Genomic DNA, 15689 nt, shown 5'->3' on the forward strand with positions numbered 1-15689 from the left:
CTCGAATAATGCAAAGAAAATAAGTTAATGTTAATTTTTAAACAACACAGTACTAATGTTTTAATTTAGGAAGAGTTCAGAAATCAAAATTTGGTGGAATAACCCTGATTTTCAATCACAGCTTTCATGCGTCTTGGCATGCTCTCCACCAGTCTTTCACATTGATGTTGGGTGACTTCATGCCACTCCTGGCGCAAGAATTCAAGCAGCTCGGCTTTGTTTGATGGCTTGTGACCATCCATCTTCCTCTTGATCACATTCCAGATGTTTTCAATGGGGTTCAGGTCTGGAGATTGGACTGGCCATGACAGGGTCTTGATCTGGTGGTCCTCCATCCACACCTTGATTGACCTGGCTGTGTGGAATGGCGCATTGTCCTGCTGGAAAAACCTATCCTCAGAGTTGGGGAACAATGTCAGAGCAAAAGGAAGCAAGTTTTCTTCCAGGACAACCTTGTACGTGGCTTGATTCATGCGTCCTTCACAAAGACAAATCTGCCCGATTTCAGCCTTGCTGAAGCACCCCCAGATCATCACCGATCCTCCGCCAAATTTCACAGTGGGTGCGAGACACTGTGGCTTGTAGGACTCTCCAGGTCTCCGTCTAACCAATAGACGACGAGGTGTTGGGCAAAGCTGAAAATTGGACTCATCAGAGAAGATGACCTTACTCCAGTCCTCTACGGTCCAATCCTTATGGTCTTTTGCAAACCTCAGCCTGGCTCTTCTTTGCTTCTCATTGATGAAGGGCTTTTTTCTAGCTTTGCACAACTTCAGCCCCGCCCCTAGGAGCCTGTATCGAACCGTCCTCACTGTGCACTTCACCCCAGCTGCCGTTTGCCATTATTTTTGTAGGTCACTTGATGTCATCCTACGGTTGTTGAGTGACATTAGAATTAGTTGGCGGTCATCCCGTTCAGTAGAGAGTCGTTTTCGCCCTCTGCCGGTCTGTAGCTTTGTTGTCCCCAATGTCTGCTGCTTGACCTTGTTCTTATGAACCGCCTTCTTTGAAATTTTAAGGATGGAAGCAACCTGACGCTCACTGTATCCCTTTGCCAGTAAAGCCAGAATTGAACCCTTCTTTTCCTCACTCAAAACTTTCCTTTTCAACTCTTTTGGCATGGTCAATAGTTATTTTTTTATTAATATAACTTTTGAGGTACTATTAGCACTGTTTTTGCCGTCCAGCTGGTCCTATTGCAAGAGGATAGTGATGACCACAGCAGTGGTTTTTATACTTTTCCTTGTTAAATAAGATTTGGTTCACGTGATCACCTAATCTGTACCTAATTCAGTAGAATGATGTGTGCCTGTGTTGGAATTCAATAGACACTGGAATGGAATGGCTGTCATACATTCTACTGATGTTAATTTTTTCCAGAGCTGTATATAGTATTAATTTGTTATATCTGTGTTCATGTTGTCTATGCGTTTCTAGTGGATAGACCATATGGTTCAAGAGAAAATAGCTGAATAAAAAAAGCATCTAATTAACAATGGCATTATTTTCAAACGAATATGCAACTCTTCCAACTATTGTATTTTTTCACAACTGCCTCCAGTTTGGCAGCAAAACATTTACAACAAAGACATATTGACAAAGTAAAAAAAGTGTGTAAAGAAATATAAAGGATATTTCATGTTGAAACCATCATATTAAACACCAATGGTATTCACTAAATTGATGGTTTGTATTTAGGATAATGTTTTACAGTTTTGTCATTCAACATTTCTATTTTAAAATGTCATCTGATAAAATGCCATATATTCCTTGAAAGTTACAAAAATTCTGGTAGTTTACTGGTAAACTTCAAAAGGTTCCAGTACCCTAGTTCTGCATATAGCTCACAGTGGAGTGAATGGTGTATATGCTCAGAATTGGGGCTGATTCAGGAGGATGCAACAGAGAAATGCATTGTGCTGAATAGACATGATTCTAATTTCACTAGCATACCGAATGCAGATAGTTTTATGAACTTCAATTACTGTAGTAAACATTGTATTGACAAAGCAGTGTGTCTCCCGCTTGGCTTGTTTAACCTCTCTTTCCCAGTATATGAGTCCCTGGTGAAATCTGAACACAATTTGGCTAGATATCACCTTTATTGCTCAGAGCATGGCTTTAAACTGTTTAGTTCCCCAGAACACCACTTATCTTACAGGATTTACAATAACCTGAAAGTGTCTTCTAAGCTCTGGTTTGTTAAAGGTACAGTGCATTCAGAAAGTATTCAGACCCCTTGACTTTTTCCATATTTTGTTACGTTACAGCCTTATTCAAAAATTGATTAAATCGTTTTTTTTCCCCCTCATCAATTTACACACAATACCCCATAATGACAAAGCCAAAACAGGTTTTTTGAAATTTTAGCAAATTTATAAAATAAAATAAACCGAAATATCACATTTACATAAGTATTCAGACCCTTTACTCAGTACTTTGTTGAAGCACCTTTGGCAGCGATTACAGCCTAGAGTCTTCTTGGGTATGATCCTACAAGCTTGGCACACCTGTATTTGGGGAGTTTCTCCGATTCTTCTCTGCAGATCCTCTCAAGCTCTGTCAGGTTGGATGGGGAGTGTCGCTGTACAGCTATTTCCAGGTCTCTCCAGATATGTTCTATCAGGTTCAAGTCCGGGCTCTGGCTGGGCCACTCAAGGACATTCAGAGACTTGTCCCGGATCTACTGTTTGCTTAGGGTCTTTGTCCTGTTGGAAGGTGAACCATCGCCCCAGTCTGAGGTCCTGAGTGCTCTGGAGCAGGTTTTCATGAAGGATCTCTCTGTACTTTGCTCCATTCAGAATTCCATAAATCCTGACTACTCTCCCAGTCCCTGCTGCTGAAAAACATTCCCACAGCATGATGCTGCCACCAGCATGCTTCACTGTAGGGATGGTGCCAGGTTTCCTCCAGACGTGACGCTTGGCATTCATTCCAAAGAGTTCAATCTTAGTTTCATCAGACCGGAGAATCTTGTTTCTCATGGTCTGAGAGTCCTTTAGGTGCCTTTTGGCAAACTCCAAGCGGGCTGCCATGTGCCTTTTAATAAGGAGTGGCTTCCGTAGAAAGACCTGATTGGTGTAGTGCTGCAGAGATGGTTGTCCTTCTGGAAGGTTCTCCCATCTCCACAGAGGAACTCTGAAGCTCAGTCAGAGTGACCATCGGGTTTTTGGTCACCTCCCAGACCAAGGCCCTTCTCCCCCGATTGCTCAGTTTGGCCGGGCGGCAAGTTCTAGGAGGTCTTGGTGCTTCCAAACTTCTTCAATTTAAGAATGATGGAGGCCACTCTGTTCTTGGGGACCTTCAATGCTGCAGACATTTTTTGGTACCCTTACCCAGATCTGTGCCTCGACACAATCCTGTCTCGGAGCTCTACAGACAATTCCTTCGACCTCATGGCTTGGTTTTTGCTCTGACATGCATTGTCAACTGTGGGACCTTATATAGACAGGTGTGTGCCTTTCTAAATCATGTCCAATCAAATGAATTTCCCACAGGTGGACTCCAATCAAGTTGTAGAAACATCTCAAGGATGATCAATGGAAACAGGATGCACTTGAGCTCAATTTCGAGTCTCATAGCAAAGGGTCTGAATACTTATGTAATTATGGGGTATTGTATGTAGATTGATGAGGGAAAACGTTTATTTAATTAATTTTAGAATAAAGCTGTAACGTAACAAAATGTGGAAAAAGTTAAGGGGTCTGAATACTAGCCGAATGCACTGTGTTCACCGAAATGACGTTGACACAAGCAGCTCCGAAGATATTGAGATGAGCGAGATGCAACACTTCGCTCTCACACAGTCACACAAAGTATCTGCTCATGTGCACGGGTTCGCTTCACGCTGTTACAGCGTGGTAGCCAGGACACCAAAACAGCTGAGAAGTTGAGCCTCGCGCTTCATCGCTCTTAGTTGTTGCGGAAATTGACCCACTATGCTGTTTACTTTCTGAATCTACGTAATATCGCTGAGTCTACCTTTAAGAGACCAAACTGCTAACAATTTTATGCACGTCTTAGAGCGCCATAATGTAAGACCCACTGTAATCTTCTGGTAAATCTCTCTTCCCAGAGTGGAGTCATTAATCCTGTACCACCAACGGAGAAAAAGGAGGTTAGCCCCTTATAAACACACTGACATCATCCTAAACACATCCTAGATCTGGTTTAGCCAGCCCCTTATAAACACACTGACATCATCCTAAACACATCCTAGATCTGCTTTAGCCAGCCCCTTATAAACACACTGACATCATCCTAAACACATCCTAGATCTGCTTTAGCCAGCCCCTTATAAACACACTGACATCATCCTAAACACATCCTAGATCTGCTTTAGCCAGCCCCTTATAAACACACTGACATCATCCTAAACACATCCTAGATCTGCTTTAGCCAGCCCTTATAAACACACTGACATCATCCTAAACACATCCTAGATCTGCTTTAGCCAGCCCCTTATAAACACACTGACATCATCCTAAACACATCCTAGATCTGCTTTAGCCAGCCCCTTATAAAAACACTGACATCATCCTAAACACATCCTAGATCTGCTTTAGCCAGCCCCTTATAAACACACTGACATCATCCTAAACACATCCTAGATCTGCTTTAGCCAGCCCCTTATAAAAACACTGACTACTGTGTATCCTATACCTCCTAGACCCCCTGTACTATAGCCATGTGCCTCCCTCTAATTACCTATCATGAGCACAATAATGAGAGCTTAACACTACCTAGACACTGTACAGTGTAGACTGCAATGCAAAGTTATTTGTTTCGGCTCATATTAATGGCAATAAGGGTATGGCTTTGTGGAAATATTATTCAATACCCTTGAATGGGAGCGCGCAAGGTCCCCTGTGCTACAGTATGTAGCCAGGTTATTTGCTGGAGATTGATGGTGGGCACTCAGGCACAGCTTGGACATAATGCATAAGCAGACTTGATGTTAATTTTCTTAATTATACAAAATGTTCACAAACAAAACAGACGGCATCGATCAATCCTTCAATGTTATCTATGTAGTAGAAATGAGAGACACAGATTCATTTTATTGTTTCAAGAGGCAGTGCTCCAAACAGCAGCAGCAGGCTCTCTCTCTTTCCTTTCCCCATAAAGGCAGATTAGGGTTGCCTTCAGCTGTGCATAATTAACAATATGTCTAGTCATTGGCATCACATTTGATTAAAAACCTTTGCAAGGTCTGCTGGAATGGTATGATTTGTTCTTTCAGTTGGTTAAAGAAAGAACTAGAGTAGGTAACAAAGTTACCCCACCATCTGTTTGTCTCTAGGAAAGAGGGATACTTTTATTCAGTTATTTTTATCACTTTTTGCAAGCATTATTTTCATACCATCCCACTCGGTACAGATGTCAATTCAACGTCTATTCCACGTTGGTTCAATGTCTATTCCTCGTTTGTTCAACGTAATTTCATTGAAATGACGTGGAAACAACGTTGATTCAACCAGTTTGTGCCCAGTGGGATATCATTTTACATGGATAGTTTGACTCCACAAATGTGGGAACCATCTGTATCTGATGCCTCTGAGTGTACAGTATCTGTGATAAAAGGTTAGACATTGACAGTATTCATTCCCATGGAGTAGGATTTCCTTAATATGAACATAATAAATGGGATGATTAGTAATGGATGACTCAAGCAGAGGGATTCCATTGTTTGAAATTTCACCATCAAATAGTGCAGCTTCATCAATCTAATAACTAAAGGTCACTGATGGAAGGAGAGCAGGAACGGGGAAGATATACAATTTGTAGTGATTCATTACAGTAAATCAATGGGGACCTTTTCTGCTTAATGGCTTAATTTTTTTAATAACTTCCGTTAACACTTTATTTTGATAATCCCAAGTAGATGGTTTGTAGATCAGTAGTTCAGTAGATGTTCAATAACTGTCAACAACATTCCAACTAACTACAGTATCTACTAACCCTAACCCTAGCCCTAACCCTAACCTTAACCCTTATCCTTATCCTTATCCTAAACCTAAACTTAACCCTTACCCTAACCCTAGCCCTAGCCCTAGCCCTAACCTTAACCCTTACCCTAACCCTTATTCTAAACCTAAACCAAACCTTAACCTTAGCAAGCAGTTGCTTATCAACAGATAATTTGCTGATAGTATGACCATATGTAGATCATCTATATGGGACTATCCAAATAAAATGTGACCTAACTTCCCAAGTTTGGTCAGTAGCTAAAGTTCAAATGCATTTCTCATACCTGCCGAAATGGACAATAATCAAACACCAAATGCAATGCATCTCAAAAACCGCCATGACAGTCGTTTGTTTGTGACATCAATCGAGTCACCCGTAGGGCTGTTGTGGTGACCATATTACCGCCACACCGGCAGTCATGAGTCATGACCGCAGTCAAATTCTACGTGACCGTTTAGTCACGGTAATCTCCTCTTATGCGTTGGTAGTACCCAACTCGCTAACGACCATCAGGTCGCTAATGGCCTGGTAATCAGGGCTCTATAGTCCCTCTAACCATTCCATCAATGCAAATGCAATCGGAAATCACATCAAATAAATCATCAAAACAGTATCATCCTTTTAAAACTCACCTCACAAATTCACTACAGTTATAATGAATTTGTATTTTATTTTGAATAGCCTAGTAATAGGGCCGTTTTTATATTTTTATAATTAATAGGCTAGCACACTACCTTTCGCGACAGAATATCTCACCACTGTGCATTTCCATCTCCTCCCCTCTCTCCTTCATTCATTTCTTGAGCGCACAGAAAGAGGGGCTGTCAACAGTTTAATGAAGTATGTTTCGTTTTGAAAACATGTTACTATCGATGTTCCCGAATAGATTGCACTTGGTTTGGCTGCAGGAACAGGGTTGGAGAGCCCATGGCATAAAGAGTTTGGGTGGAATATCACCTGTCACGCAGCAAGAGGCTGCATGCTCCACAAAAAGTGGTTGATGCATGGAGTGAAATAACCGGAGTAGCCTACCCGGCATGATTGAAAAACGAACAGGCGGGAAAGCGGCCTCCATTCCTTATTGGAGTGCATACGGATGACATTTATTTTTTCCCCTGCCCCTGTTCCTGCCCATTTGATAATGGGCCATTGTAAGTCAAAACAGATTTTACATATTAGTAAAGACAAGATTAAATTGAGAATAGTCTGATGGGTGAACATATACAGTAAATGTGATCACTTGATGAGAGAACAGAATGTGCAGCCTGAGACAAGTAACAGAGTGCAAGCTTTTTTGTGTGACTTTCTCACATCATCAATAGCCTATAGTCGCATCATGCAGCCCATATATGTTTTGATTTCTAAGACATTCTAAGGTTTGTATCATTCACAACTAAATTAGCCAAATAACTCTAAATCTAGCATATAGGACCTGTTTCAAATGATCACTTTTACACTCAACCTACTTCATATGCGCACTAGCTCCGGAATGGGAAAAGATATCCTTTCTATTTTATTTAGATGTTCAATTACAGTGCCTTCAGAAAGTATTCATACCGCTTGACTTATTCCACATTTTGTTGTGTTACAGCCTGAATTCAAAATGGATTAAATGTTGGGTTTTTTCTCATCCATCTACACACAATACACCATAATGACAAAGTGAAAACATTTATTTAAAATGAAATACAGGAATATCACACACCTTTGTAGAAATAAAATAAATAATAAATAAATTGGTCATTTAGCAGACGCTCTTATCCAGAGCGACTTACAGAAGCACATTTGGCAGTGATTACAGCTGTGAGTCTTTCTGGGTAAGTCTCTAAGAGCTTTCCACACCTATATTGTGCAACATTTGCCCGTTATTCTTTTCAAAATTCTTCAAGGTCTGTCAAATTGGTTGTTGATCATTGCTAGACAACCATTTTCAGTTCTTGCCATATATTTTCAAGCAGATTTAATTCAAAACTGTAACTGGCCACTCAGGAACATTCACTGTCTTCTTGGTAAGCAACTCCAGTGTATATTTGGTCTTGTGTTTTAGGTTATTGCCCTGCTGAAAGGTGAATTCATCTCCCAGTGTCTGGTGGAAAGCAGACTGAACCAGGTTTTCCTCTAGGATTTTGCCTGTGCATAGCTCCATTCCCTTTATTTTTTATCCTGAAAAACTCCCCAGTCCTTAACGATTACAAGCATACCCATAACATGATGCAGCCACCACTATGCTTGAAAATATGGAGAGGGGTACTCAGTAATGTGTTGTATTGGATTTGCCCCAACATAACACTTTGTATTCAAGACAAAAAGTTAATTGCTTTGTCACATTTTTTGCAGTATTAATTTAGTGCCTTGTTGCAAACAGGATGCATGTTTTGAAATATTTGTATTCTGTACAGGCGTCCTTCTTTTCACTCTGTCAATTAGGTTTGTATTGTGGAGTAACTGTTATGTTGTTGATCCATCCTCAGTTTTCTCCTATCACAGCCATTAAACTATGTAACTGTTTTAAAATCACCATTGGCCTCATGGTGAAATCCCTGAGCAGTTTCCTTCCTGTCCGGCAACTGAGTTAGGAAGGACACCTGTATCTTTATAGTGACTGGGTATATTGATACACCATCTAAAGTGTAATTAATATCTTCACCATGCTCAAAGGGAAATTCAATGTCTGCTTTTTTTTTTTTAAATTTCCAATCTACCAATGGGTGCCCTTGTTTGCGAGGCATTGGAAACCTCCCTGGTCTTTGTGGTTGAATCTGTGTTTAAAATTCACTGCTCGACTGAGGGACCTTACAGATAATTTTGTGTGTGCGGTACAGAGATGAGTCAGTCATTCAAAGATCATGTTAAACACTATTATTGCACACAGAGTGAGTCCAACTTATTATGTGACTTGTTAAGCACTTATTTAGACTTGCCATAACAAAGGTGTCACAAGCTGATGTGGATGCGGTGTTGGAGTCAGGCGCAGGACACAGAAGCTCAGTCAAAACGACTTTACTAGTCAACAAGACAATACAAAATAACGGGCCTCAAACACTGGAGGCGAGCGATTACGCATACAGTGCGTAAATACACTATCAACATGAGAACAAATACCATACATCAACGGACAGGCGGACAATCACACACAACTGCAAACAAAACTAAAGGAAACTTATAGGTGACCTAATCAATACATAACACGAAACAGGTGCACTAACAAGACAAGACCAAACAAACATCGAGACATCAAGCGGTAGTAGCTAGTACTCCGGGGACGACGAACGCCGAAGCCTGCCCGAGCAAGGAGGAGGAGCAGTCTCGGCGGAATTCGTGACAAAAGGGGTTGAATACTTATTGACTTAAGACATTTAAACTTTTATTATTATTATTTTGTATTTATTTGAAAACATTTCGAAAAACATAATTCCACTCTGACATTATGGAGTATTGTGTCTAGGCCAGTAACAAAACAATCTCAAGTCAATCCATTACACAACAAAATGCGGAAAAAGTCAAGGGATATGAATACTTTCTGTAGGCACCGTATATTCTTCTTACTATAAAATCCTATAATACAAACATGAACAAGCATACAGCCTATGGCATGGTGCATAGCCAGATAACATACAGTAGGCCAACTCATGTTCTGTTCTTCTGAAATCCATATCATGTTTCTTTAGACCTGCCTAAAATAAATAATGGATTTATCGTGATGGTGTATATTACATTGATTTATTCAACTTTTTTAAATGTACATGTTCCAAAGGCGCGCATCAGCAGCTTGAATGCGTGGAGGCCTCGAGATGCTAAACGTGTTTATGTTAATTAATTGTCAATTACCGTGAGACCGGCAGTCTTTTGCATGACAATAACCAGTTGACAAAATGTCATGTCCGCCACGGCCCTATCTGTGATAAAAGGTTAGACATTGACAGTATTCATTCCCATGGAGTAGGATTTCCTTAATATGAACATAATAAATGGGATGATTAGTAATGCACTTCGATTATAGATTAATAGATGAATAGATTAATCAAGCAGAGTTGTTCCGTTGTTTGAAATTTCACCATCAAATAGTCTAGCCTCATCAATCTAATAACTAATGGAGGGAGAGCAGGAACGGGGAAGATATACTATTTGTAGTGATTCATCACAGTAAATCAATGGGGACCTTTTCTGCTTCTCCTGCTCATTTGGACATTTGAGCTGACTGCAATGGCTTATGATATTACCTTCATTTAGCAAATAACTTCCGGTGACACTTTATTTGGCTAATCCCAAGTAGATGGCTTGTAGATGTTCAGTAGATGTTCAATAACTGTCAACAACATTCCAACTAACTACAGTATCTACTAACCCTAGCCCTAACCCTAACCTTAACCCTTATCCTAACCCTAAACTTAACCCTTACCCTAACCCTAGCCCTAACCTTAACCCTAACCCTTACCCTTACCCTAATCTGAATCCTGTCCCTAACCTTAACTGTTATCTTAGCAAGCAGTTGCTTATCAACAGATAATTTGCTGATAGTATGACCATCTGTAGATCATCTGTATGGGACTATCAAAATAAAGTGTAACCTAACTTCCCAAGTTTGGTCAGTAGCTAAAGTGCATGGGTACACAGTAGGGTATGAATAGTTCTGATACTGTCAATAATGCAAATGCATTTCTCATACCTGCCGAAATGGACAATAATTAAACACCAAATTCAATGCATCTCAAAAACCGCGATGACAGGCGATTGTTTGTGACATCAATCGAGTCATACGGCATGTTGTTTATACTGTCCTATATCAAATGAAGTGACCCGGTAGTGTTGGCAATGACATTGCCAATCATTTACATTCAGCAGAAGTTGTGCAGATGGTCCCCCCAGGTCCCCGCATGAAAAACTGCTGATTTAAGAGGAATGTCATCCTTAATTAATAGCAGCCCGTAAATGGAGTGCATTCCACGCAAAGACTGATATAAGCCACCACCATTCTGCTGCTCCTGCCAGCAGGCACATTCGCCCCTGTGCATCCAGCTAGCGGCGAGTCACTGAGCATCATCGAAATTCACAACGCAACCTGCTCAAACACGGGATTAGCTACTGATGTTTCAATGAGGACAGCTCCTCTTTTCATGTGACAGTACCTTAATCCCGTCAGACTGGAGCCACACCAAGCTGACACCCCTATGGAAATGTGCTTTAATGACATTAAGGGTAAGCCTTTGGAAAACAGAGGAGATGAAGGGCAGCAGGGAGCAGGCAGCACAAAGTACACTGCCAAAAAGCCCTACCCTTAAAAACTGGTGTCGGTTTTAATGCCGTTCTGGAAATAAAGACACACTACATGACCAAAAGTATGTTGACACCTGCTCGTCGAACATCTCATTCCAAAACCATGGGCATTAACATGGAGTTGGTCCCCCCCTTTGCTGCTATAACAGCCTCCACTCTTCTGGGAAGGCTTTCCACTACATTTTGGAACATTGCTGCAGTGATTTGCTTCCATTCAGCTACAAGAGTATCAGTGAGGTCGGGCACTGATGTTGGGCAATTAGGATTTCCTCGCAGTCTGCGTTCCAATTTATCCCAAAGGTGTTTGATGGGGTTGAGGTCAGGGCTCTGTGCAGGCCAGTCAAGTTCTTCCACACCGATCTCGTCAAACCATTTCTGTATGGACCTTGCTTTGTGCACGGGGGCATTGTCATGCTGAAACAGGAAAGGGCCTTCCCCAAACTTTTGCCACAAAGTTGGAAGCAGAGAATCATCTAAAATGTCACTGTATGCTGTAGCGTTAAGATTTCCCTTCACTGGAACTAAGGGGCCTAGCCCGAACCATGAAAAACAGCCCGCCCCAGACCATTATTCCTCCTCCACCAAACTTTACAGTTGGGGCAGGTAGCGGTCTCCTGGCATCCAGATTCGGCCATCCGACTGCCAGATGGTGAAGCGTGATTCATCACTTTAGAGAACGCGTTTCCACTGCTCCAGATTCCAATGGCGGTGAGCTTTACACCATTCCAGCCGACGTTTGGCATTGCACATGGTGATCTTAGGCTTGTCGGCCATGGAAACCCATTCCATGAAGCTCCCGACAAACAGTTATTGTGCTGACATTGCTTCCAGAGGCAGTTCGGAACTGGGTAGTGAGTGTTGCAACCGAGGACAGACGATTGTTACGCGCTACGCACTCAGCAGTCCCGCTCTGTGAGCTTGTGTGGCCTACCACTTTGCGGCTGAGCCGTTGTTGCTCCTAGACGTTTCCACTTCACAATAACAACACTTACAGTTGACCGGGGCAGCTCTAGCAGGGCAGACATTTCATGAAATGACTTGTTGGAAAGGTGGCATCCTATGACGGTGCCACGTTGAAAGTCACTGAGCTCTTCAGTAAGGCCATTCTACTGCCAATGTTTGTCTATGGAGATTGCATGGCGGTGTGCTTGATTTTATACACCTGTCAGAGACAGGTGTGGCTGAAATAGCCGAATCCACTAATTTGAAGGGGAGTCCACATACTTTTGGTGATGTAGTGTATATATTCATGCTTAAGTTCAAATACAGTGGGGAAAAAAAGTATTTAGTCAGCCACCAATTGTGCAAGTTCTCCCACTTAAAAAGATGAGAGAGGCCTGTAATTTTCATCATAGGTACACGTCAACTATGACAGACAAATTGAGCATTTCTTTTCCAGAAAATCACATTGTAGGATTTTTAATGAATTTATTTGCAAATTATGGTGGAAAATAAGTATTTGGTCACCTACAAACAAGCAAGATTTCTGGCTCTCACAGACCTGTAACTTCTTCTTTAAGAGGCTCCTCTGTCCTCCACTCATTACCTGTATTAATGGCACCTGTTTGAACTTGTTATCAGTATAAAATACACCTGTCCACAACCTCAAACAGTCACACTCCAAACTCCACTATGGCCAAGACCAAAGAGCTGTCAAAGGACACCAGAAACAAAATTGTAGACCTGCACCAGGCTGGGAAGACTGAATCTGCAATAGGTAAGCAGCTTGGTTTGAAGAAATCAACTGTGGGAGCAATTATTAGGAAATGGAAGACATACAAGACCACTGATAATCTCCCTCGATCTGGGGCTCCACGCAAAAATCTCACCCCGTGGGGTCAAAATGATCACAAGAACGGTGAGCAAAAATCCCAGAACCACACGGGGGGGACCTAGTGAATGACCTGCAGAGAGCTGGGACCAAAGTAACAAAGCCTACCATCAGTAACACACTACGCCGCCAGGGACTCAAATCCTGCAGTGCCAGACGTGTCCCCCTGCTTAAGCCAGTACATGTCCAGGCCCGTCTGAAGTTTGCTAGAGTGCATTTGGATGATCCAGAAGAGGATTGGGGAGAATGTCATATGGTCAGATGAAACCAAAATAGAACTTTTTGGTAAAAACTCAACTCGTCGTGTTTGGAGGACAAAGAATGCTGAGTTGCATCCAAAGAACACCATACCTACTGTGAAGCATGGGGGTGGAAACATCATGCTTTGGGGCTGTTTTTCTGCAAAGGGACCAGGACGACTGATCCGTGTAAAGGAAAGAATGAATGGGGCCATGTATCGTGAGATTTTGAGTGAAAACCTCCTTCCATCAGCAAGGGCATTGAAGATGAAACGTGGCTGGGTCTTTCAGCATGACAATGATCCCAAACACACCGCCCGGGCAACGAAGGAGTGGCTTGGTAAGAAGCATTTCAAGGTCCTGGAGTGGCCTAGCCAGTCTGCAGATCTCAACCCCATAGAAAATCTTTGGAGAGAGTTGAAAGTCCGTGTTGCCCAGCGACAGCCCCAAAACATCACTGCTCTAGAGGAGATCTGCATGGAGGAATGGGCCAAAATACCAGCAACAGTGTGTGAAAACCTTGTGAAGACATACAGAAAACGTTTGACCTGTGTCATTGCCAACAAAGGGTATATAACAAAGTATTGAGAAACTTTTGTTATTGACCAAATACTTATTTTCCACCATAATTTGCAAATAAATTCATTAAAAATCCTACAATGTGATTTTCTGGAGAAAAATAATCTCATTTTGTCTGTCATAGTTGACGTGTACCTATGATGAAAATTACAGGCCTCTCTCATCTTTTGAAGTGGGAGAACTTGCACAATTGGTGGCTGACTAAATACTTTTTCCCCCCAATGTATGTAAACATACCTTGAAGATAAAGATGCTAAGTGTCTGGGTTTTAGTGCATTAAGCCCATTTAGGCTAGTAAGCCTGTTTATTTTGATGGGCCAGTCACAAGACGTGTATCTCCTTCACTAAGATGGCAGGAATCTGCTATTCAACAGTGGCTCAGTACAGTGTGTGATCTGTGGTGTACATAACAGCATACATACAGTACTTAGTATGTATAGGGCATACCATACCTATCAGGAAAGCAATTTTCACATGCAGCATGGCTCTGATAAGATATTCCTAACCCTCACATCCAGTCCTTGTGCTGAAGGGGAAACAGGTCCTTTGGTGCAGCCAGAGATATAAATAGGGCATGGTTTTATTTCACTCTCATAAACATGCAGATTGATTAGGGTCATTTTCTGCTAGCCTGCCTCCCTCCACCCAACCCCCTCCCTCCATTAGTGATGAAAACCTAGATTTATTGCCACGTCCGTCACTGCCACACTATAATTCACTGGCACATTGGCTGCATGCTTTTATGTAAATGACCAATCGTAATAAGGCATATCAAAAAGCATGTATCTGTCTCTCTGTTCATAGGAGCGCATACAGGTTGCCAATGGGGCGTTGTCAATCAGCCGACTGACGCTGTCCGATATTGGAATGTATCAATGTGTGGCTGGAAACAAACATGGGGAGGTCTACTCCAATGTAGAGCTCAAAGTCATAGGTAAGGCAATACAAGGTCTGTGGATGTGCCTGTCTGACAGCCTACATACCGGTGCATGTATTGAATGTTGTACAGTATGCACGTTTGTTTGTTGTGTGCATGTTTTAGTGTCATTGCTAGTTTGTTTTTCCGTTCTCTACCATCGCAGTGTGACCTCTAGCTTCTCTGTGATTTCCTCCTAATTAAAAAGCATTCATTAAAAGATGAATGCACTGGGGTGCTGTTGATGTATGGCCATGCCACTGTGCTCTCCAGTCCCACCCATCTGCCCTGTCAGTCCTGTTACTCAGGACCCTGTTCCCTGGCACAGGGCTGGCCTCCAGTTATCACTCCCGAAACCCATCTCCCACCACTCTTGATCATTGTTTTGTCATTGATTGGAATTAGATCCAACACAGCCAAAGTTTCCAGGTTGAATTAAACGTGAAGGAGGTAAAAACGTCATTGACAGTCCCTGGCAGAGAAACACTAATTGAGGTGCTTTATAAAAGCAAAGGGAGGGAGGATCCTGGAGAGAAAAGTAAATGATCATGATATAACTAATTTGTCTTTCTTAGCCGAAAAAAGGATTCCCTGTTTTTTAAGGAGTGCAGTGTGTTGCACTCTCCTTCCTTCCCTGCCATTTCTACTCAACACATTACACGCCTCACTCTTTAGGGGTTATACAGATAACGTTCCATTTCATCATTCTTTTTTTGTTTTGTGCTTTTTCAATATGTCTGCCTTTGACTCACTCTCTGTCTAGTCCATACAAGCTGGAGTGTGGAGTTTAGTAATCTCCTTGAGCCTTGTCTACCCTGGCTAAGACCTGCTCTAGCTCTGGCCAATGACAATGACTCTCTCTCGGTCTTGCCAAATGGGA

The 15689-nt window shown here is 42.0% G+C and overlaps 1 protein-coding gene across 2 annotated transcripts in view; it reads left to right on the forward strand.

Annotated features, from left to right (window-relative positions):
- Nucleotides 1–15689, forward strand: part of LOC121578286 (contactin-4) — a 192648-nt gene that overhangs the window by 121011 nt on the left and 55948 nt on the right. For both annotated transcript variants that reach the window (XM_041892555.1, XM_041892556.1), the window contains exon 10: nt 14698–14827. In XM_041892555.1, the coding sequence (XP_041748489.1) occupies nt 14698–14827 (130 nt within the window). The remainder of the gene's footprint in view (nt 1–14697; nt 14828–15689) is intronic.

The sequence above is a fragment of the Coregonus clupeaformis genome, chromosome 12 (genome assembly GCF_020615455.1).
Source record: "Coregonus clupeaformis isolate EN_2021a chromosome 12, ASM2061545v1, whole genome shotgun sequence".
In the NCBI taxonomy this organism is placed as follows: Eukaryota; Metazoa; Chordata; class Actinopteri; order Salmoniformes; family Salmonidae; genus Coregonus; species Coregonus clupeaformis.